Source organism: Canis lupus, chromosome 36, assembly GCF_011100685.1.
Source record: "Canis lupus familiaris isolate Mischka breed German Shepherd chromosome 36, alternate assembly UU_Cfam_GSD_1.0, whole genome shotgun sequence".
Classification (NCBI taxonomy): Eukaryota; Metazoa; Chordata; class Mammalia; order Carnivora; family Canidae; genus Canis; species Canis lupus.
The window spans coordinates 3955067-3980615 of record NC_049257.1 but is presented as its reverse complement, the minus strand read 5'-3'; the positions used below and the strand labels follow the sequence as shown (position 1 = coordinate 3980615).

General features: G+C 38.4%; 1 protein-coding gene and 1 long non-coding RNA gene across 6 annotated transcripts in view; one reads left to right on the top strand and one right to left on the bottom strand.

Moving 5' to 3' along the window:
- ACVR1 (activin A receptor type 1) overlaps positions 1 to 15260 on the top strand; it is a 126482-nt gene extending 111222 nt beyond the window's left edge. For all 4 annotated transcript variants that reach the window (XM_038584555.1, XM_038584554.1, XM_038584557.1 and 1 more), the window contains 2 exons: positions 13162 to 13292; positions 14040 to 15260. In XM_038584555.1, the coding sequence (XP_038440483.1) occupies positions 13162 to 13292; positions 14040 to 14174 (266 nt within the window). In that variant the 3' untranslated portion in view covers positions 14175 to 15260. The remainder of the gene's footprint in view (positions 1 to 13161; positions 13293 to 14039) is intronic.
- The window catches only part of LOC111094310, a 116557-nt gene continuing 101406 nt past the window's right edge, over positions 10399 to 25549 (bottom strand). For both annotated transcript variants that reach the window (XR_005384561.1, XR_005384562.1), the window contains exons 3-4: positions 13624 to 13708; positions 10399 to 12972 (exon numbers count right to left, since the gene is read on the bottom strand). This is a non-coding gene — a long non-coding RNA (uncharacterized LOC111094310). The remainder of the gene's footprint in view (positions 12973 to 13623; positions 13709 to 25549) is intronic.

Below are 25549 nucleotides of genomic sequence, written 5' to 3'. Positions count from 1 at the left end.
GTCATTTATGTGACAGGTACACTTCACTATCATCAGTACTCTAGAAATTTTGAAAAAGGCAGCATACTCAGATTGTATAGGCAAATACATTTAGAAGTTAGGGTAGATACTGTTCCTTTGTTATGTTTGGTTGCTAAAAAAATACCTTGTTGGGACATGTTTTTCTCCGTCCTTGCTGTGGCTTTCCTCGGGGCCGGAGCACTGCGCACAGAAGCTGATGTGAATTAGCCCTCTGTGCAGCTGTGTGCTGCTGCTCATGGGCCCTTCCAGGCAGTACAGTGTACTCCTTCACGTCTCAGGCTCTGTGATCGTACTCCCTGATTTGATCACTTCCATCAATTCCATCATTAAAAAAATATTGGTGGTAATAGTATTTTACTTTAGAGTTCTGATGATGAAGTGAGATAGCGTGTGTTGGGCACCTCGTGTGACTGGCGTGTAGTAAGTGTTCAGTAACAGAGCCACGGGTATTTACTGTTCATTGGCAATGAGTGCTGGAGGCCGCTCGTGTGCTTCTCAGTTGGCCTTCCTTCACCTCTCCTTATGCTGATCCTTCATTCAGATACTAACATTTGTTTCCCTCTTCACTTCCCACCGGAGGACTGGGTGGACACACTCTTGTTTCGCTGTTTCTAGCTTTGCTTATTTTGTGATGGCTTCCAGTGTTAAAACATAATCATAGAAAAATCCTTGCTGGCTTAGCTGCATCTTTTACGGGGTGAGGACTAGGAAATATTTGTTAGAGTAGGTTTTCCAAAGGATGTGTGTCAAACATAAACTACTTCTAAGTAATCCTTGGGCTTACCAGGGAACTGCATACACTTCAATTCCTAAGCACAATGGCCTTGTGTATGGAAACCTGACAACTTTTATTTCCTGGAGCAAGTTAATATCCACTGTTTCATGATTTTATGTCACTAGTGTGTATTATATTAAGGTTTGAACAAAGGGAAGAGTCATAACATTAGGGAAATTTTCTTTCATATTCATTAATTTCTTTCAGGTGTTTTTTTGTTTTGTTTTGTTTTGTTTTATTAGCCTTTAGTTAAGTGGCTGGGGACAGGAATATGGAGGTGGAGGGGGAAAGAAGGATATTTTCCTACTGATTTCCAGAATTTAGAGATCCAGACTAGAGGAGGGTAGTCAACTGACTTCATGACAAAATAACCTGAATCTGGCTGACCATTATTGGGTGCTGTTCAAGTATTAGGGTCTTTTTTTTTTCTTTTTATGATAGTCACACACAGAGAGAGAGAAAGAGGCAGAGACAGGCAGAGGGAGAAGCAGGCTCCATGCACTGGGAGCCCGACATGGGATTCGATCCCGGGTCTCCAGGATCGTGCCCTGGGCCAAAGGCAGGCGCCAAACCGCTGTGCCACCCAGGGATCCCCAAGTATTAGGGTCTTAAACCTTGTAACAGCCCAGCATTCAGTGAGCAAGACCTTCTTCCTCCCATATGAGACCCATGTAGCTGTCAGCTGTTTCAAACTCTAGTAGAACCTCTCTCTCCAGGTGTTGGCACTATGCCAGACCAGAGACCTCTTGTTCAGAGCTCAGTTTAGAGGATGGCTGTGTATCTCTCCTAGGCTTTTTGTCCTTCCCTCTGACAACTGTGGTATTAATGTATTTTTTTTTTTTTTAGTGGGGCCTGACTACATAATAATATATAAACCGTTTGCTATGTTACGTTAATGAGAATCTCAATAATAGAAATTATGTTTATAATTTTAACACAGATCTCTGAGAATAGAGTCAGTCTTGGCTTGAGTGAGGTGCATGGTTCCATATGCATTGCAGTAGGAGTGGAGGGATGAGGACATGCTACACATGTATCCTACCTAGCAGGGAATAGAGCTGTGCTTCCAATTCCCTTACTATGTCAGAAAGGAGTACTTGCCTGGGGTAAGTCTGTTGTGTTAGATTATAGAAGTGACTGAGATACCTGTTCTCTGAAACCTCCAGCAGTGAGACAGGACCCAGGGGGACCAGAACTTCCTGCACTGTTGTCACCTCTGCCATGAGCAGCTGCATCCATTTATCTATCAGTAATGTCTGATGTGGGCCATGGCACAAAAATGTTTAAAGTCTTCCTGTTACGAATGTTAAGTGAAGTTACACAAATATCGGATATACCTTTTTGAATTTTGAAGAACAGAGTTCACAGAAAGACATTCTTTCTGCTGAGACTAAATTCATTTATACACATACTACCTTCATGATTTTTTCCATATCCAAGTGGTACTAGCACCATTATTAATGTTTTCTTTAACTTGGGTTTTTTCCAACTTAGTTTATCGAGGCCTAGTTGACACACCATGTTACATTAGTTTCAGATGTACAACATAGTGATTCGAGAAGTCTCTACATTATGCTGTGCCCACACAGTTGTAGTGACCGTCACCATACAACACTATTACAATACCACTGACCATATTCCCTGTGCCGTACCTTTCATTCCCCTGACTTACTCATTCCATAATTGGAAGCTTATACCTCTTCTTCACCCATTTTGCCCATCTCCCCAGCTGCCCCTCCCCTCTCGTCCATTTCTTTTTGTTCATTTGTTTTTGTTTGTTTGTTTTTTTTTAAGATTCCATAGTAAGTAAATTCATATGGTATTTCTCTTTCTCTGACTTATTTCACTTAGCATGATACCCTCTTCGTCCATCCATGTTGTTGCAAATGGTGAAGTCTCTTTCATTTTTATGAACAAGTGATAGTCCATTGCATGTGTACATAGTATGCATGTGCATGTGTGTGTAACACACACATTATCTTTATTCATTCATCTGTTGATGGGCATGTGGACTGCTTCAGTATCTTGACTACTGTAAATAATGCTGCAATAACTATACGTGTGCATATATCTTTTTGAATTAGTATTTTCATTGTCTTTGGGTAAATACCCAGTAGTGGAATTACTGTATTGAATGGCATTTCTCTTTTAACTTTTCTTGAGGAACATCCATTCTGTTTTCCACAGTGGTTGTACCAATTTACATTCCTACCAATAGTGTGTGAGGGTTTTTCTCTACATCCTCACCAGCACCTGTTATTTCTTGTCTTTTTGATACTAGCCATTCTGACATGTATCAGGTGATGCCTCATTGTGGTTTTGATTTGCATTTCCCTGATGATTAGTGATGTTGAGCATCCTGTCATGTGTCTGTTGGCCATTTGTATGTCATCTATGGAAAAATGTCTATTCATGTCTTCTGCCCATTTTTAGTTAGATTGTTTTTACTTTTTGGTGTTGAGTTACCTAAATTCTTTATGTTTTGGGTATTAACTCCTTATTGGGCATAAAATTTGCAAATATCTTCTCCCATTCACTGGATTCCCTTTTCATTTTGTTGTGGTTTCCTTCACTGTGCAAAACTTATTTTGGACTAGTCCCAAAGGTTCATTTTCCTTTTGTTTTTAGTGCCTAATGACATATCTAGAAAAATGTTGTTATGGCTGATGTCCAGGAGATTACTACCAGTGTTACCTTCTAGGAGGTTCTGTGGTTTCAGGTCTCACATTTAGGTCTTGAGTTTGTTTTGCATTTATTTTTGTCTGTGGTATGAGAAAGTGGCCCAGTTTTCCCAGAACCATTTATTGAAGTCTTTTTCCCATGGTATAGTTTTGCCTCCTTTGTTTTTGATTAATAATCATATAAGTATGTGTGTTTCTTTCTGGCTCTCTATTCTGTTTCATTTATCTATGTGTCTGTTTTTACTCTGATATCATACTGTTTTGATTATTATAGCTTTGTAGTAGGTCTTAAAATCTGGGATTGTGATACCTCCAGCTTCTTCTTTCTCAAGATTGCTTTGGCTCTTCAGAGTCTTCTGTGGCTCAACATGAATTTTAGGATTATGTATTCTGGTTCTGTGAAAAATGCCATTGTTATTTTGATGAAGATTGTATTGAATCTGTAGATTGATTTGATAGTGTGGACATTTTCACAGTATCCTTCCGGTTATGATAGATCTTTTCATTTGTTTGTGCCATCTTCAATTCCTTTCTGCAGTGCTTTATAGTTCTCAGAGTACAAGTCTATTACCTCCTTGGGGAAGTTTATTCCTAGGTATTTTATTCATTTTGGTGTAACTGTAAATGGGATTGTTTTCTTAATTTCTGTTACTTCATTATTAGTACAGAGAAATACAACACATTTCTGTGTATTAATTCTGTGTTTTATCATTGTACTGAATTCATTCGTTCTAATAATTTTTTGGAGGAGTCTAGGACTTTCTATGTATAGTAGTTTGTCATCTAAAAATAGTGACAGTTTTACTACTTTCTTACCAGTTTGGATGCCATTTATTTCTTTTCTAATTTTTTTTTGTCTGATTGCTGTGGCTAGAACTTTCAGTATCATACTGAGTAAAAGTGGCGAGAGTGCACATCCTGGTCTTTTTTCAGATCTTAGAGGAAAAGCTCTCAGCTTTTCACCATTGAATAGGATATTGGCTGTGAAGATGAAAAAGTTTTGTCCATGAACTACTTCAAATTTTCTCACATGCCACTCTTGAAGGAAACAGTGTATTATCTTAAAGTTCTCTCAGAAGCCAAACATAAACCATTCTTTCTCTTACTAAAATGACTTCAGTTGTAAAGGTCTAACCTCTGAAAGATTTCAGAATTTCTGTAGGCGTTAACTGGTAACAGTAGCTCTCTATATGGCTGTAGGTGTGAGGGACTGTATTCTCCGTCCCTGAGAGCTGACTATCACGGGGACTACCCATGTTGAGGATGTGAAGAAAGACCATGAAATTAACATGTTGTGACATGAGATTAATGCAGAGTGGAGCATATTTCATTGTGTCTTGTTGGGAAGAATTCTAGAACATAAACAGGGCAATCGGATGTTGTTATTAGCTTTGTCATTAATTACCTGTGAATTTGGACAAGTAAGTTTTCCTCTGTGGTCCTCAGTGTTTCTCTTGTGAAGGAAAACAGGACTGTGATGTAATCTATGTGGTTCCAACATCCCATGATCTCTCTTCTCCTTACCTTCAGATTATTCAAAGTATAGGCAGGTCTATGATCCCTGATCTGTGACTGAGAAATCCCCAAACTTGAGAATCCAAACCGTTCTTCACTTACTTGACAGAACACCTGAACTCATTTAGCAGTCAGACTTTACTTGAATTGGGTCTATTTATAGCTTTTATTTATCCCATTATTCATGTGTTTCACTACAGAAGTGTGTTTAGTTGTGGGGTATCCTTCAGACTCCGCTAGGGTGTCACATAAATAGGGTGTAGGCCTCTTACTGCCTTTGTAAAGTATAAAAAATTTCAAATTAAAAAAAAAAATTTCAAATTCTGCAAACACATCCAACTCAAAGGACTTTGGATAAAGGATTGTGGACATACAATCAACATTCACTCAAATAGTATGTATACAGATACTAGGTATTCCTTTAGGCTCTGGGAAGCAGTGGAACAAAGACATTGTCATTTATCTCCTCAATGTTTCTTTAGTAGCAACTCTGGTTGAGGTTTATAGGGAGGTATAGGGAAGACACTGAACTCCATCTAGGGGCTTGGAATTGTGGCAGTGAGATGGGAGGGTCTTCTCAGAAGATAGAAAGCATGAACGGAGTCATAAATGAGATGAAAGGACCTAGTCGGTTGGACTAGCCTGGGTGGATGTTTATTTGGGAATGAGAAATAAAATCCGGCGATGATGACAGGTGGTACCCTGTGCAAGCGGAAGCACTGTGGGGAATGGTACAGGTGCCCTCTGGCTAGACTGCAAGGCACACAGTTGGCTGATGCCCAGGAGGGCCATGGGGGGAATGAGCACAAGCTCGTGGAGACATAATGAGCTTTTCCCTTGGTTTTCTCCTAAAGATTTAGCAAGGGGCCATGGGCTATGGTAGATGGCTAGCAGGGGAGGATTCGAAGCAGACATACATGTATGACCCAGATAAAGCTGTCAAAGGGGGAGGAGATGGTACCCCGGTCTAAGGCTTTGGTGGGGAGGACCACAGAGAAGGCTTTCTCTCCAGAGAGTGGTCTGAAATGCAGCTCTGGCATTTCATGTTTTTTGGAGCTCTGTCTTTTTGATCTGTGCGTCAGCTTTGTGTGCTGTGTACTTGGAGGTGTTGGAACTAAGGCACGGTAATTAAGGGGTTGACTCAGGACCATGCAGCAAACTAATGGTACGGATATTGGTTGGTAAAGCTATATTTGCACCAGAGAATAGAAAAGTTCCAAATAGACATATGCCCAGGGGGAAAAATTATTGTATAAATCAGATACATATGCCAAGAGTTGTGGGGGAGTAGGTTATGAATAATATCTGATTCCTTTCTCGTGGCCTTTTGAGTCACGCTGGCCACCTTTCATGGGAAAGCCGGGCCTGGCTCATGTCGTCCTTCCCTGACTACTGTGAAGAGCTCCTCTTCCCCTGTGCTCCTGCACCCTTTGTCGTGTGCACCACTCAGCTGGCACTCAGAGTCCTGCGCATTTTTAGTCACTTTTCCTGCTGTCCTCTCTGCTGGCTCATAATTTGGCAGTTGTTCATTGAGTGCTGTCTTTAAAGAACCTAAGCGTTCACTTTTTTGCCTGGATCCCCAGCTTTCTGGCACAAATAGGAACAGTTCAAAGTAACTTCCTGCCTTGACCACATATCATCATTTCAGTGCCCTTGCCCTCTCTCTCTGCTGACCCTCGACCCTCGACCCTCGACCGACCCTCGTGAGCACCTGATTTCAGCCCCAGGGAGTTCCCCTCCCTCTTTACAAGTGAGGATCATTTGTAACCCCTCCTCCCCTTCCCCCTGCTGGTGTTTCTCATCCCTGTCCTCTTCTTGGCCTTGCGAACTCCTTATCTTTCTAAGTCAGCTCAAGCCCTAGCTCCGAGAAAGCTTACTTCTACTTCTAGGAAACCCGGATGTGTCTGGTACTTAAAGCACCCAGCTGTTTGTTTGTTTCTCTTTAAGACTTGCTGAGCACCACATCCCTGCACCTTCTCGCTGTTCTTACCTCGAATGCCTAGTTTGTAATTTGTCATATTCTCTGTTTGCTCTTCTGGGACTTATTACCAGCACTGCATCTTTTTTATTTTTTGCATCCCCAGTGCCAAGCACGACCTCTGACTCAGTAGCCATCCTGATCCTTAAACTGTACGTGCTGGTTTAGGAACTCGCACACAAAAATATATTTTCAAAGGCAAATATAGTAGTGGGGTAAAAAGCACTTCTGAGGTTCTTTTTTTATACGATTTCCATTATCTGAGGAAAGAAGGGCTTGTCCCTGTCTTCCACGGATTTTGAGTTCCTTGACAAGAGCACGTCTTACGCTTCTGTTATCCTCAACATTTGATACGGTGCTCCGCACATAGTAGGTACCTAATGTACTTTATATTGATTGAAATAAGTGCTTTCTTTGACTAGAGCAGGTTCCACATGACTGCTAAACTTTAATCTCAGATTTATCTGGCACTGGTCATGCTTCTCCAGAGTAAGATGGAAATCATTAGCAATTGACCAGAGATTGAAGAAAGAGAGGTGTGACTAAATCCCAAGCATAATCAATTAGATGGTCTTTCTTTTTGAATTTGATTCCTTTTGTTAAAACATGGGGGCAGTTAATGAGATTAAAGGATGGGAAATACAAACAGGAGGGAGAACGTCAGCTTCGTACAGTGAAATTTGTTGCTGGTGATCACTAGATCTCGTGTTTTAAAAATCCACCCTTGCCTTTTTCTTTTGCATTTCTAGAGATAATGCCCACTTAGCCCTTCCCAAGCTAGCCAGGCCAATGATCCCAAATAACTGGCTAAGTGAATGTGAACAGGGAACGTCATTATATTAAATTCTAAGAAATTAAAGGAGGCTACTAAATATTATATATCCTGTAAGTTCATGTGGTCCTTGAAAAAGGTATACATGATCTTATACATCCATGTCCAGTTGTATTTTGTGTGGTATGTCTTAGTATTAGAAGGAAGTATTTTTGTTTAAAAGTTTCTTTGGATCCTCATGAAAGCAGATAAGGCCTTTGAGATGAGGTGTCACATATCTCCTAAAAGCAGTGGTTTGTGTTTTACCAGGAAAGGTTTTAATCCATTCACTAATATACTTTATGATTACAGTTATGCAATGTGGGTAAGTTATTTAAACAAACACAACTAGAAATTTACTTTTACATTACTGAACATGGAATATAGTATAAATCAACTTAGTCAAATCAATGAAGTTTCAGAAGATCCATGCAGTTTCTTTAACATGTTGCTTTTCATGGCTAATCTTTTCATAAATGGTGTGTATTTATCTGGGATTTGTGAAATGGATTCTTGCAGTTAAGTAACTTAATTTCTTTGATCAATGACAAGGGGATTGAAGTTTTTCAGGTGATCCAGAGGAATTAGAAGGCTGTGAGAAAAGTTATAATTCAATTTTTTTTTCTTTTCCCCAAACAACCTATTAAGTATTTGGGAATAAAAGAAAGTTACATGGAGAAAGGAAGATGGCAATAAACCAAACAGTCCCCCAGTGTCATTGTTGAAGCCTTTGATGATAGAAGAAAAATGGATTTCTTAGTTTCTTCTCTTTAAGGAGAAGAATCAATTTTCTAATTCTAAGTGATGAAGTTTAAAATTTCTCTATTTGTAGAATTACATCAATTTCTTTCACAAGGAAGAGTAATTTTTCTGGGGAAAAAGAGTTTCTCAGACATTGGAAGCCACGCTAAGCCAAAATTAACTGCTTTCATCTTTGCCTGGGGGTAAGAAGAGAGTTCATGCTTATCAGCCATTCTTCTGTCTTCCCAAATGACGGTCTTTCTCTACATTTTCTTTTGCGCCTTCAATCTGAGTAAATAATAGAGCCATCAAGCAGGCAACTGTCTGGCAGTCTGAGATTGCTCATTGCCCACAGAATGAAGAAATGAATATTTCGTATTGTTTGCATTCTACCAATGGGAGGGATTATTTCTGTGTTCTGTTTTTACTTTTCTTCTTTCACTTCTAATTTTTTTATTTGGGCCCTCTCTTTTTCTTGGTGAGTCTGGCTCAAGGGTTATTAATATTCTTGATATTTCAGAGAACCAGCTCTTGGTTTCATTGATATTTTCTGTTCGTTTCTTTCCCTGTTTTTAATTTTTCTGCTTCTGCCTTGATCATCACTATTTTCTTCTTTCCACTAACTTTGGGTTTATTCTTTTTCTAGTTCCTTTTGGTATATGGTTAGATTGCGATTTTTCTAGTTTCTTGAGGTAGGCCTGTATTGCTATAAACTTCCCTCTAGAATAGTTTTTGCTGTGTCCCAAAGATTTGGGACCATTGCATTTTCATTTTCGTTTCTCTCCATGTGTTTTTGTATCTCCTCTTTGATGTCTTTGTTGGTCCATTCATTCTTTAGTAGTATGTTGCTTGGCCTCCACATGTTTTTGTTTTTTCCAGATTTTTTTTTTTTTAGAATTGGTTTTTAGTTTAATACTGTTGTGTTCGGAAAAGATGCTTGGTAGGATTTCATTCTACTTAAATTTATTGAGATCTGTAGGCTGACATTTTATCTGTCCTAGAAAATGTTTCATGTGCACTTGAAAAGAATGTGTGTATTCCATTGCGTTTGGATGGAATATTTTATATATACCTGTTAAGTCCGTGTGTTTGAATGTGTCATTCAAAGTCACTGTGCCCTTGTTGATTTCTGCTTGGATGGTCTACCCTTTGATGTAAGTGGGGTGGTAAGGTCCTGTACTATTGGCATATTACTGTCAATTTCTCCCTTTTGGCTGTTAATATTTGCTTTATGTATTTAGATGCTCCAGTGTTGGGTGTATAGATATTTACGATTGCTATATGCTCTTGTTGGATTGAACCTTCTATCATTATGAAATGCTTTTCTTTGTCTGTTGTTACAGTCTTTGTTTTAATCTATTTAGTCTGATAACTATTGCTTCCCTGGTTTTTGTGGGTTTTTTTGGCTTCTATTTGCATGGAATCTCTTTCTATCCCTTCACTTTCAGTGGGTCAGAAGTGAGTCTCTTACAGGCAACTCCTGTAGGTGGGACTTGCTTTTTTGATCCATTCTGTCACTCTAAGTTTTTGGATTGGCACATTTAGATTAACATTTACATTTGAAATAGTTGTGATAGGTATGTACCCTGTGGTGCCATTTTGCTCATTGCTTTCTGATTTCTGTAGTTCTTCTTTTTGGTCTTCCCTTATCACTGATGACTTTTATTTTTTTTTTTAAGATTTTATTTATTCATGAGAGACACAGAGAGAGAGAGAGGCAGAGACACAGGCAGAGGGAAAAGCAGGCTCCATGCAGGGAGCCCGACGTGGGACTTGATCCTGGGACCCCAGTGTCACGCCCTGGGCCAAAGGCAGGCGCCAAACCGCTGAGCCACCCAGGGATCCCAACTGATGACTTTTTAAAGAGTCATTACCTGGCTTTCTCTTTTTTGTGTATCTATTATAGGGTTTCATTTTGTGTTTACCATAAGATTTATATATAACATCTTAAGTATATAGCAGTCTGTATTAAGTTGATGGCCATTTAAATTTGAACACATTCTTAAAGAGCTTTATTCTCCTCATTTTGTATGTTGTCAGATTTTACATTTTTATTTTATGATGCCCTGTAACCTAGTTTTTAGGTATAGATGATTTTACTACTGTTGTCTTTTAACCTTCATATTAGCTTTTTTTTTTTTTTTTTTTTTTTAATTTTTATCTATTTATGATAGTCCCAGAGAGAGAGAGGCAGAGACAGGCAGAGGGAGAAGCAGGCTCCATGCACCAGGAGCCTGATGTGGGATTCGATCCCGGGTCTCCAGGATCGCGCCCTGGGCCAAAGGCAGGCGCCAAACCGCTGCGCCACCCAGGGATCCCTTCATATTAGCTTTTAAGTGTTTACTTTTAATTCATGAATTTTTTTTTTCCTTTCATAATTTTCTTCTACTTTTGGAGTCTTTTCCTTTTCCACTTTAAAGAAGTCCTATTAACATTTCTTCGTGGTGATGAACTCCTTTAACTTTTGTTTGGGGAACTCTTTACCCGGAAAGATTATCATCTAGAATTTAAGGAGAGATATTCTTGGCTTTAGGTTTTTTTCCTTTCAGCATTTTGCAGGCCAGAAAGGAGTGACATGTTATATACAAAGTTCCTGCTGTATAATCAGCTGACAGCCTTTTGGGGTTTTCTCTGTATGTGACTATTTGCTTCTGTCCTTACCTTTATTCTTTGACGCTTTAATTATTATTTGTCATGGTGTGGGCTACCTTGGTTTCCATTTTGTTCAGGACTTTTGGTGCTTCTGGACATAAAAGTCTATTTTTTTTTCCTAGATTAGGAAAGTTTTCAGCTATTATTTCTTCAAGTAAATTTTCTGCCCCTTTTCTGTTTCCTTCTGGGACCCATATAATGCAGATTTTTTTTTTTTTTTTGATGTTGTCTAAGAGATGCCTTAGTTTATCCTTATATTTAAATTTTTTCTTCTGTTTTCCTGTTCGGCTTGGATGCTTTCCATTACCTTGGATTGCTCTCCAGTAGATCATTGATTCTTCTGCATCCTCTAATCTACAATTGATTCCCTCCAGTGTATATTTCATTTCAGTTATTGTGTCTTCAATTCTGATTGCTTCTTTATGTTTTTTTATTTCTTTATTGAAATTATTTCTGAGTTTATCTACTCTCCTCTCCAGTCTGGTAGCATCTTTATGACTGTCCCTTTGAACTCTTTAGTAGAAGTAGATTGCTTATTTCTATTTCATTTACTTCTTTTTCTATTATCTTATTCCTTCTTTTGGAGCATATTCCTTCATCTCTTCACTTTGCGTGGCTTTCAGTGTTTCTGTGAATTAGGCAGAGAAGCTCATTCTAAACTTGAAGGGATGGTCTTTTTTGTGGTTTTCCCAACTGTGAGACTATGCCTGGTGACTTTGGTTAGCTGGCTGGAGCTATGGCTGATGTGAGCTGGGGGTGCTGGGGCTGCCTTGACTGGATGGCCAGAGCTGAATTGGGCACTGAGAAGTCTGGGGCTCTCCTGTCAGAGTGTGCCAGCTGTGGGACCCTCTCCTACATAGAGGGTATCCTTTCAGGACAGCTGAAATAGCTGTCAGCTACGTTATCCCAGGGTGCTCTGTGCAGAGGGAATCCTGGCAGGGCAAATGGAGCTGAAGTGTTGCACAGGCCAGGTTATGTGGAGGTGCTACATGAAGGAGAAACCTGTTGGGTTAGGTGCAGGCTGTGGGTCCCAGGGCCCTACAAACTGGTGGTACCCTGGCAAGTTGTTTGGAGCTGAAGTGATGTGGGTCTGGAGTGTTCCTGGGTAGTTTGTATCTCTGTCACCTTGACAAGGTGACTGGAGCCATAGTGAGCACTGACAGGGAGCGTCTTAGTGTGTGCTGCAAGTGGCTGCCTTGGTGGATGGCTGGGGCTGGTTGGGACATGGACCTGGGGCTCACTGAGGCAGTAGGCCAGCTGTGGTGCTCAGACCCTGCTCTTGTCTGCACTATCAAGGCTACCTAGCAGTGGTGTTCACCAGCCCCTGACTGAGAGACTCGTAGCAGTTCCCCTGCCATTCGGTGGCAGTTGTAAGGGCTAATCTTTTATACTAGTTGGTCTTTTGAACTGCAGCATTTTTTCTGTGCCCCAGGTAGACAAACCTGTTCACGGCCCCTCAGTGAACTACTGCAGTTCCACAGTGTTGAGGGTGGGGGTTCCCATCATTACCATGTCTCTATGTTTTTGCCATTCTCTCTATGGTCTTTTGTTGTACAGAAGCTGTTCATTCAGCCGCCCGTTCTTCTTCAGGAGGAACTGCTTTATAAATAGATATAGATCTGGTGTATCCATGAAGGAGGAGTTCAGGGTCTTCCTGGGTCGCCATCTTGTACCAGAATGTTGTCACTTTTTGATCATCAAAGGAATTTTGCCCTCAATTACATTTTGGGTATTACGGAGCATTTGTCAGTAAGTGTAATTACGTGAGTAGTAGCCACATTTTCTTCTAACGTAATTCCTGCAGAGATTTGGAGGAAGAATAATTATTACTGTGTTCTCCACTTACTGTGTTGCTTTCAGAATTACCTTGAAGTGAGGAAGATGTTCAGTCCTTCTCCTGTCACATTATAATCTGTGATAACAATAAAGGCCTGGGGAAAACCTCCGCGCTCTTGCTAACCAACCTAATTCTTGTCCGTGTGTGCAGGTATTGTGGAGGATTACAAGCCACCATTTTACGATGTGGTCCCCAATGACCCAAGTTTTGAAGATATGAGAAAGGTGGTCTGTGTGGATCAACAGAGGCCAAACATACCCAATAGGTGGTTCTCAGACCCGGTAAGCACACCAGTTTCCTAGTTTCCGAGCTGTCTTCCCCTTTTTACTAGGGTGAAACTCAAGGGTGAGCAGATAACGTTGCTTCTGAGTGATCTGCCCTGCCCGTTGCTTCCTGCCCTATGTAGAGGGGCCCTGGACCTAGTTAAGTAGGTTCACAAAATGGTCTCCCTTACAAAATAGTCTCATCGAAAGAGTGAAGTTCTCCGATCTTGCTAATAAATGACAATATTCACAAGAATTTCTACTGTTGACTAGCTCTAGGAGTCAGGAGACTCAAGACTATGCCACTAGACCTAGGGCTGCAGTTTCACAGGTAAAACAAAAGACTAACCTCTTTCCATCTCTACATATCTCCAATTCCCATCAGAAGTTGTTCAACTGAAGGCTCTTCTTGCTTCTCTTTAGTAGCAGCAAACCTGAAATACCAGGATATGACACCATCTGCAGAAGTCATGGACTGTGGGGTAGCATTATCTCTTTTAGCACCCAAAAGACCTCAGGAGGTCCATCCTGTGTAATTTACCTCATAAAGTCAGCTGGTAGCATTACGAGTCCAAAGGCCAGAGTGACTCCTTTTCAGTGGTCAAGGCCTTGATTATTTGTTTAAAGAACATGACAGTAAGTAACCTTACTGACTTCCCAATACCTGCAGAGTTCTGCAAAATCTGTTGATGCAACATCTGCCAAGTTTCTGGGCCCCTAAAAAGCCACTTTTTTCACTGTGGTCTTTGTTCTTTCTCTCCTCAGACATTAACCTCTCTGGCTAAGCTGATGAAAGAATGCTGGTATCAGAATCCATCTGCAAGACTCACAGCTCTGCGTATCAAAAAGACTTTGACCAAAATTGATAATTCCCTAGACAAATTGAAAACTGACTGTTGACATTTTCATGGAGTCAAGAAGGAAGATTTGACGTTGTCATTGTCCAGCTGGGACCTAATGCTGGCCTGACTGGTTGTCAGAACAGAATCCATCTGTCTCCCTCCGCAAATGGCTGCTTTGCCAAGGCAGACATCCTACCCAGCCGTGTGTTGGGGAGACACCAAAACCACCCTAACCTCGCTCAATGACTGTGACCTGGGCATTTCACAAACTGTTCACACTGCAGAGACTAATGTCGGACAGACACTGTTGCAAAGGTAGGGGAACTGGAGGAACACAGAGAAATCCTAAAAGAGATCTGGGCATTAAGACAGTGGCTTTGCATATCTTTCACAGGTCTCCTAGACTCTCCCCATGGGAAACTCAAGGAGGTGGTGAATTTTTATCAGCAATATTGCCTGTGCTTCTCTTCTTTATTGCACTAGGAATTCTTTGCATTCCTTACTTGCACTGTTACTCTTAATTTTAAAGACCCAACTTGCCAAAACGTTGGCTGCGTACTCCACTGGTCTGTCTTTGGATAATAGGAATTCAATTTGGCAAAACAAAATGTAATGTCAGACTTTGCTGCATTTTACACATGTGCTGATGTTTACAATGATGCTGAAACATTAGGAATTGTTTATACACAACTTTGCAAATTATTTATTACTTGTGCACTTAGCAGTTTTTACAAAACTGCTTCGCGCATATGTTAAAGCTTATTTTTATGTGGTCTTATGATTTTATTACTGAAATGTTTTTAACACTATACTCTGAAATGGACATTTTTCTTTTATTATCAGTTAAATTCACATTTTAAGTGCTTCACATTTGTATGTGTGTAGACTGTAACTTTTTTCAGTTCATATGCAGAAATGTATTTAGCCATTACCCATGTGACACCACCGAATATATTACTGATTTAGAAGCAAAGATTTCAGTAGAATTTTAGTCCTGAACGCTGTGGGGAAAATGCATTTTCTTCGGAATTATCCATTATGTGCATTTAAACTCTGCCAGAAAAAAAATAACTATTTTGTTTTAATCTACTTTTTGTATTTAGTAGTTATTTGTATAAATTAAATAAAAGGTTTTCAAGTCAAAGTGAATTTTTTTTATCATATTAAAAAAATCTATATTCTAGAATGCATATTATTATGGAAACAATAGGAGCATAATGTGAATTTGTAAATCAAATTTGCTTTTCACATCTACTAACAATCTTTTGAGGGTCCTATGAGGATGATATCCAGCTCGAAAATGGAATCCAAAAATTTGAATTTTTTTTTTGGTTGTGATTATTTTTTCTTGGTCCATGCCCCCACTGTGAAGTGAGGGTGATAGACCTGTTTGATCCGTTTTCCTTTCATGAGGGTTTTGAGTATAAAGAAGGAATGATATCCAAGCAATTTTTAGTATGTGGTCCTGCATAAGTGGAAATCGATATGTCTCACCTTACTCCTTGGCAAGGGTCTGCTGTTGGCCTTTTTACTTCTTGTGTTCAACAGATTTGAAAGGTAAGATTTAAAATAGCCCAGTTAAGAGAAGAGGGGTGAATTTTTGGAATGTTCATCAGAGGTAAGTTGATAACATCATTAAGATATGTTTACTTAAAGGGTGTATATTAACTCAAAAAACACTGGTAAAATGTGTTAATACCATTGGATTGTCCATTTAAAGGTGGTTAAGTACATTTACACTTTTGCTGCCATTTCTACTATTCCATCCACAGAACTTGTTTCATCTTGCAAAACTGAAACATTCTACCTGTTAAGCAATAGTTCCCCATTCCTCACTGCTCACAGTCCCTGGCAACCATCATTCTACTTTCCTTCTCTACAATTTGACTACTTGAATGAGGTATCATAGGAGTGGAATTATACAGTATTTGTGAGACTGGCTTATTTCACTTAGTTTAATGTCCTTAAGGTTCACCCTTGGTATAGCATGTACCAGAATTTCCTTCTTTTTATGGCTCATTATATTCCAGTGTTACATTTATGCAGCATTTTGTTTATCTGTTCATGGAGAATTGGGTTGCTTCCACCTTATTCTTGTTGTGAATAATACTGCAATTAACATGGGTGTGTATCTCGGATTTCTTGCTTTCATTTCTTTTGGTTGTATACCCTAAAGTAGAATAGAATCACATTTAACTTTTATTGAAGTCCTGCATATATAAGTATACCTATGTCCAACTGTAGAGCTTGATGCATGTTTAAATTTTTTGTTGTTTATAAAAATTTGTAAATTTGTTACTTTCATGGAAACAGCACTCAGATCAAGAAGCACAACCTTGATTTCTCTAGAATGAAGTCAGCATCAGCATTATGGTGGTATGAATCCTTTTTATTCTTATCTTTGGTTATTGATGTCCAGTTAGATGTAAATCAAACAAAAGTGCCTCTGCACATTATACCAGGACACCTGGGAAATTTCTATACACCCATGCATCTGAAAGTAGGTGGATAGGATCTTGGAAGAGACTGTGGACCCAAGGGCGTCAGTGAGCCTATCCCTCTCCCCTTGCTATGATTGGGGGGGAAAGGGGAACCTGGAGAGTACACAACTGGGTGGACACTCACAGGAGACAGAGAATTTGTAGCGGTCTAAGCCAGCCTGATGGAAGATCCCAGCATGTCCTCCAGTGGGACAAGGAGGAGGTTGGAGGCAGAGGAGAAAGAGGAACTATACATGCTAGATGGCTGGTTTATATAAGCACATCCTGATTGCCCCTGTTAATCACTATCTTGAGAATATACAGATCCCATTCTCCTTCTATATTCCCATTAAGCAGAAGATACAGAAGAACGTGTTGTTTAGCATTCAAAGTCAGGGGCTCTGGGAATGGCCAACCCGGAGCATCTTCTTTGTAACAAAGAATGTCTGGGTGGCAGACCTTGATCTTAGAATGCTGGCCTGCTAGGAGGAGAAGAGCTACAGATAGTTGCTAGGCTGGTTGCTTCACGCAGATTCTAGCAGTGGATGCTTTTCCAGTCAGCCAGTCCTGGACTCCCTTTAAGTTTCCCCAGTAAATCTGTGTTTCACTCACTATCTCCTGGTCATTTCTTTGGTCTTACAGGACCATCATCCATATTTGACTGTTGGGGTACAGTTATATAGGAACCCAGGTGCCCCTCTCTCCAGGGCAACATGGCAATATACTGGTTTTTGTCAGCAGCATTGGCTACCTTGCTGCTAGAAGAAATGGAAAGCAAAAATGGCTGCCCTCCTGTAGGGGTTGCAGCTGAAGTGACCAATTTCTTTCCAGTAGGACCCTGATCTTCGGAGGAGAGATCTCCATGACTGAGATGAAAGAAAGAAAAGGAAAAGAGGCCAACAAAGATACCAAAGAGTGTTGAAGAAATGTTTCCTGCTGTCCACTTCTGGCTTTTGGCAGGAGGTCCACCTATGGACCTCTTGGAGTCCCACACTGGAGAATGCCTCTATCAGTCATGGGCACCTGCAAAGCCCCAGATGCTAAACCCACGCCTCCCTGATCCTTCTTTCAGCTCCCTTTGGGTGCTGCTGAGTGCAGTCTCTAGCCCCCAGGGGAGAACCAAACACATGAGCTCTAGGATCACCTCGGAGACACAAAAGAAACGCTTTTAATTGTCAGCATTTTGAATTATAACAGCTGAAGTGAACAAATTCTTTACTAAAGAAAGGATATGCACCTCTGCTTTTGCATTTGAAGTAGCAAACACACACACAAAAAAATCAAGGAAATACAGTATTACTAAAAAATGATAATTCTTCAACCAAATTCAAAGGCACAGAATATAGTGATCTGACATAGAATTGAGAATAGCCATTATGAAGAAATTCAAGCTACAAGAAAACTCAGGCAGTTCAATGAACTCAGAAATAAATTAAATAGTTCTTTACCAAAGACATTAGTTCTTTTTAAAAAAAATTTCAAACAAGTTACGGAGATGAAGAATTCAATGAATGAGATAAAGATGGCATTAGAGAGCATAGGTAACAGGATAGACCAGATGAAAGAAAATAGGTGGCTTGAAACGAGAACTAAGATTTTTTTAAAAGTGAAGAAATCCTATGGTTGCTATTAGATTCAATGAGAAAAATCAAATAGACTTAACATATTTTTAGAACATTTCATCCTAAAACAGAATACATATTCTTTTCAAGTGCATATGGAACACTCTCCAGAATAGATCACATATTAGGTCACAACTCAGGCCTCAACCAATTAAAATATATCCTACCATGCACCTTTTCTAACCACAATGCTATGAAACTAGAAGTCAGCCACAAGGAAAAATTTGGAGAGAGCACAAATATATGGAGGTTAAACAACATGCTACTAAGAAATGAATAGGTCAACCAGATAATAAAATTACAAAAATACATGGAAACAAATGAAAATGAAAACACAGTATCACTCATCTATGACCGCAACGGCACTTGCGGTCAAACACTTTTGGGATGTAGCAAAAGTGGTCCTAAGAGGGAAGCATATAGCAAGAAGCAAGGACAATCTCAAATAAATGAACAAATGAAGTCTACAGCTGACAGAAGGAAGGAAATAATAAATATTAAAGCCAAAATAAATGACAAAGAAACTAAAAGATACACAATAGAACAGATCAATGAGACCAAGAGCCGGTTTTTTGAAAAAAATTAATGAAATCGATAAACCTCCAGGCAGGAGGCAGGTTTCTACCAGAAAGAAAAGAGAAAGTATCCAAATAAATAAAATCACAAATGAGAGAGGAGACATAACAACCAACACCACAGAAATAAAGTTATAAGAGAATATTGTGAAAAGCTATATGCCAACTAATTGGATAACCTAGAAGAATGGATAGATTCCTAGAAAGATACAATCTTCTAAAACTGAAACAGGAAGAAATAGAAAACTTGAACAGACTACTAACCAGCAAAGAAATTAAATAACTAATAATAAAAAAAAAATCCCAGCAAACAAAAGTCTAGGGCCAGACAGCTTCATAGGTGAATTCTACCAAACATTTAAAGAAGAGTTAATACCTAATTTTTCTCAAATTACTCCAAAAAATAGAAAAGGAAGGAAAAACTTCCAAATGCATTCATGAGGCCAGCATTACCCTGACACCAAATCCAGATAAAGACCACTAAAAAAGAAAACTCCGGGCTAATACCCTGATGAACATGGATGCAAAAATTAATAAACTAGCAGCAATACTTTAAGAGAATCATTCACCATAATCAAAGGGATTTATTCCTGAGTTGTCAGGATTTATGAATATTGAAACACGGTGTTTCAATATTCATAAAATCAATCAGTGTGATACACCACATTACTAAAAGGATAAGAACCATATCATTTCAGTAGATGCAGAAAAAGCATCTGACAAAGTAGAACATCCATTTATGTTTATCATAAAAACAGTGAAATTGCAGGATACAAAATCAACATACAGAAATCTGTTGCATTTCTATACATCAATAATGAAGCAGCAGAAAGAGAAATTAAGGACTCAATCCCATTTACAATTGCACCAAAAACAAGATACTTAGAAATAAATTTAACCAAAGAGGTGAAAGACCTATGGTGTGGAAACTATAAAACACTGATGAAAGAAACAGAAGATGATACAAAGAAATGGAAAATATTTTATACTCATGGATTGGAAGAACAAATATTGTTAAAATGTCTATACTATCCAAAGCAATCTTCACATTTAATGTAATCCCAATCAAAATATCAATAGCACTTTTCATGGAGCTAGAACAAATAATCCTAAAATTTGTATGGAACCATGATGACTCTGAATAGCCAAAGCAACCTTGCAAAAGAAAAGCAAAACTATAGACACCACTACTCCAGACTTCAAGTTATATTACAAAGCTGTAGTGAGGGCAGTCCCGGTGGCTCAGCAGTTTAGCACCACCCTCAGCCCAGGTCCTGGTCCTGGAGACCTCAGATCGAGTCCCATGTCGGGCTCCCTGTGTGGAGCCTGCTTCTCCCTCTGCCTGTGTCTCAGCCACACACACACACCCCTCCCCGTATCTTTCATTAATAAAAAAAAAAAAAAAAAAACCCACAAAGCTACAGTGATCAAAACATATAGCACTATGGTACTGACACAAAAAAAACAGGTAGATCAATGGAACAAAAAAGAAAATCCAGAAATAAACCCGTAATTAAATGCTTAGTTAAGTTTTGACAAAACAGGAAAGAATATCCAATGGGAAAAAGACAGTCTCTTCAAGAAATGGTATTGGGAAAACTGGACAACAACATGCAAAAGAATTAAACTGGACCATTTTCTTACACCATACACAAAAATAGACTCAAAATGGATTAAAGACCTAAATGTGAGACCTGAAACGATAAAAATTCTAGAAGAAAGCACAGGCAGTAATTTCACTGACATCAGCCCTAGCAATGTCTTTCTGGATAGGTCTTCTGAGGCAAGGGCAACAAAAGCAAAAATAAATTATTGGAACTTCATAAAAAAAGCATCTGCACAATGAAAGAGACAATAAAACTAAAAAGCAACCTATGGAATTGGAGATTACATATCTGCTAATGACACATCTCATAGCAGGTTAGTATCCAAAAATATATGAAGGACTTATAAAACTCAACACTCCTTCCCAAATGAATAATCCAATTAAAAATGGGCAGACATGAACATTTTTCCAAAGAAGACCTAGAGATGGGCAACAGACCCATGAAAAGATGCTCAACATCACTCATCATCAGGGAAATACAAATCAAAACTACGGAGATACCCTCTTACACCTGTCAGAATGGCTAAAATCAATAACACAAGGAACAGTATGTGTTGGTGAGGATGTGGGGAAAGCGGAATCAACTGTCTCACACTGTTAGGAATGCAACTTGTGCAGCTCCTATGGAAAATGGTACGGCGGTTCCTCAAAAAATTAAAAAATAGAACTACTGACAATTCAGAAGTTGCACCACTACATATTTATCCGAAGAATACAAAAGTACTAATTCAAAGTGATATATCCCCTGCCATGTTTATCGCAGCATTATCTACAACACCCAAACTATGGAAACAGCCCAAGTATCCATCAACTGGTGATAAAGAAGATGTGCTATATACATATTCAGCGTAATATTCGTCATAAAAAAGAATGAAATATTGCCATTTCCAACAACATGAGTGGAGCTAGAGATTATTATACTAAGCAAAATAAGTCAGAGAATGACAAATACCATATGATTTCACTCACTTGTGGAATTTAAGAAACAACAAATAAGTAAAGGGAAGCAAACCAGAAACAGATGCTTAACTGTAGAGAACAAACTGATGGTTCCAGGAGGGGATGGGTGAAATTGGTGATGATGGTTAAGGAGTGCATTTTTTGTAATGGTGATATATGGAAGTGTTAAATTACTATATTGCATACCTAAAATCAATTTAACACTGTATATTAACCAATTGGAATTTAAAAACTTAAAAGATATAAAAAGTAAAATTACGATCTAAAGAATGTCAATCAGTCTGGTAAAAGACTGAATTATTCTTTACATTCTATAGGGGAAATATTGTAAAATTGTTACCATATGAAAAGATGGTCAGAGAATACACAGCCAAAAAGTAGAAGGAAATAAAACTGTTGTAGAAGTTCAGAAGGTTAATTGAACTAAAGAGTTGTAAACAAAAATGCCATTTTTCAAAAAAGAAGAGGAAGAGAAAAAGGAAGAGGAGGACAAGAGGGGCAGATTTTAAGGAAATAATATCTGAGAACTTCTTAAACCTGGGGAAGGAATTGGACATACAGGTGGACAACACTAGTGGAATACTCTATTATCTCCATGCAAAGAGACCTTCTGGGGGCAGGGGGAAGGAAGTAGACTTTTTCAGCAGAAACTCTACAGGCCAGGAGAGAGTAAAATGAAATATTCAAAGTGTCGAAAGATATAAAATGCCAGCAAAGAACACTTTGGGAAACTCCCTTCATATCTCAAGGGTGTCTTTGCCAGATAAATAAAAGCTGGGGGAGTTCACCACCACTAGACTTGCCTTGCAAGAAAAAAATGAGAAGATTCTAATTAGCAACAAAAAGCATGAAATACAGAAAATTCTGGTGAAGGTAAACATTAGAAAACTATATTAATGGTGTTAAACAATTTACTTCTTTTTATGCTGTGAATTTGTTAATCCTCCTTATTTTAACCTTTATATTCTAATTGTAGCATCAAAAATATAAAGGGAGAAGTAAAAGTGGAAAATTTACAGGTGAATGAAGATAGGTTGCTATCGGCATAAAAGCCATTTTATATGCAAGATGTTTTATGTAAGCCTCACGGTAACCACAAAGCAAAAATCTAGAAAAGAATCACAAATCATAAGGGGGAAATTGTAAATTGGTGGTTTTCCCTGTGATGTGCTCAAAGGCAAGCAGAAACAGAAGGGGGAGGGAAAAGGAGCTACAAAATAATCAGAAGGAAAAAAATAATGTGTCAATAATAATTCCTTACATATTGATAATCACTCCAAATGTAAATGGATTGAATTCACCAATCAAAAGGCACAAAGTCACTAGAGGGATTTTTTTTTTTAAGATTTTATTTATTTATTTATTTATGACAGAACAAGAAAGAGAGAGACAGAGACACAGGCAGAGGGAGAAGCAGGCTCTCTGCGAGGAGCCTGATGCAGGACTTGATCCCAGGACTCCAGGATCCTGCCCTAGCGGAAGGCAGAAGCTCAACCACTGAGCCACCCAGGTGTGCCAGATTTCTTTCTTAAGAAAAAAGCCCAACCCTGCCTACAGGGTAACTGATTTTATCTCTAAAGACACACATATGCTCAAAATGAAGAGATGGAAGGGTGTATTCCACGCAAGTGAAAACAAAAAGAAAGCAAGAATAGCCATACTTTTATCAGACAAAGTAAACTTCAAGCCAAAACCAAAAAACAGTTACAAGAGATAAAGTCATTATATAATGATAAAAGGGTCAATACATGAAGAATATATAGCAACCATAAATATATACACACCCAACACTGGAGCACCAAAATATATTAAGCAAATTAGGATTGAAAAGGAGGAATTGATCAACCATACAATAATGTAGGGGACTCAAGTTCATTTGTTTTGAAGTGTGGCTCAATACCCCACTTTTGGCAATAGATAGGTCACCCAATCAATAAGGTAATGTTAGAACTTAGCAGACATTTATAGAACATTCTGTCCATTAGTAACCAAAATATACTTTCTTTTCAAATGTGCACAGAATATTCTCTATGGCGGATCATATGACAAAAGACAAAACAAATCTCAGCACATCTAAGAAGATCGTGGTCAGAGAAGGTAGTTGGTTTGATTTCAATGGTATAAACTAGCAATAATCAAGAGGAAAGCTAGAAAATACACAAATATGTGGGAAATATATTTGTAAACACCACATACTGAACAACCAATGGGTCAAAAAGAAATCAAAAGGGAGACAAATTATTCAAAACAAATGAAAATGGATATACAACATATCAAAACTTATGTAATGCAGCAAAAACAGTTCTGAGCAGAAAGTTTATGGTGACAAGTGCATATATGAAGAAATTAGAAATATCTCCAACAACCAAACTTTAAACTTCAAGCAACTAGAGAAAGAGGGACAAATTAGGCCCAGTTAGAAGGAAGGAAATAAGGATTACAGCAAAAATAAATGAAACAGACCAAAAAAATAATAAAGAATGAAATTGAGAGCTAGTTCTTCAAAAGGATAAAATTGACTAAGAATAAAAGGTAAGATGAATAAAATTAGAAGTGAAAGAGGAGACATTACAGCAGATACCACAGAAATACTTAGAATCACAAGAGACATTTGCAAAATTATATGCCAACAAAGATAATCTAGAAGAAATTGATACATTTCTAGAGCCACACAACCTAACAAGACTGAACCATGAAGAAATAGAAAATCTGAACAGCTCATTAACAAGTGAAGAGATTGAATAAGTAATCAAAAAGCTCCCAAAAGAAAAAAAGCCCAGACCTGACAGCTTTTGCTGGTGATTTCTACCAGACATTTAAAGAAGAATTAACACTAATCAGTCTCAAGCCCTCCAAAAATTTGAGGAGAAGGAAATACTTCTAAACTCCTTCTACAAGGCCAGCGTTACCCTGATACCAAAACCAAATAAAGACGCCATAAGAAAACTGTAGACCGATATCCCTGATGAATATAGATGCAAAAGTTTCAACAAAATATTAGCAAACCAAATTCAAGAACACATCAAAAGGATTATACATCATGACCAAGTGGGATTTATCCTTTAGACACAAGGATGGTTCAACATATGCAAATCAATAAATTTAAGACATGTTAATTAAATGAAAGCTAAAAAATACACGATCATCTGAATAGAGGCAGAAAATGCATACAACAAAATACTGTCATGATATCAACTTTCAACAGAAGGAACATCTTTCACCATAGAAAAGTCCTTACAAGAAGCCCACAACTGCATCATACTCCATGGGAAAAAAATTGAAAGTTTTTCAAAGGTGCCCAGTCTCACCACTTCTATTCAATATAGCACTGGAAGTCTTTGCTACAGAAATTAGGCAAGACCAAGAAATAAAAGGCATTCAAATCAGAAGGAAAAAGTTAAGCTGATGCTATTTCCAGATGATGTAATTTTAAATACAGAAAATCTGAAGACTCAACCAAAAGACTGTTGGAACTAATTAACAATTTCAGTAAAGCTGCAGGAAACAAAATCAACATACAGAAATCAGTTGCATTTCTATACACTATTTCTTTTTCAGATGTTTCCTCATTAAATGAAACGATCCCATTTACAATAGCATCAAAAACAATGAGGTATTTAGGAATAGATTTAACCAAGAAAGCTAAAGATGCGTGCAATAAAAACTACAAGACTTTGCTGAAGGGAATCAAACATGACTCAAATGTTTGAGTCCATTCCCATGGACTCAAAAAGTCCATGTTACTGGACTGGAAGAATTATTATTGTTAAAGTGTCCATACTCCTAAAAGCCATCTATGGATTTAATAAAATACCCACCAAATATCAATGGCACTCTTTACAGAAATTTTTTTTTTTTAAATTCTAAAATTTGTAAGGAACAAAAGACCCTGATAGTCAAAGCAATTCTGAAGAAAGAGTAAAGGTGGAAGAATCACATTTAATTACTTCAAACTATACTACAAAGCTATAATCATAAGAACAGTATGATACTGGCATAAAAGTAGACACCTAGACCAACAGAAGAGAGTAGCTCAGAATTAAACCTCTGCATATCTGGTCAACTCAGATGAGAATGGAGCCAAGAATATTCAGTGGGGAATGGATAGTTATTTCAACAGATAGTGTTGGAAAAATATGCAGAACAATGACATAAGACCCCTATGTTACACTACTCACTAAAATCAACTC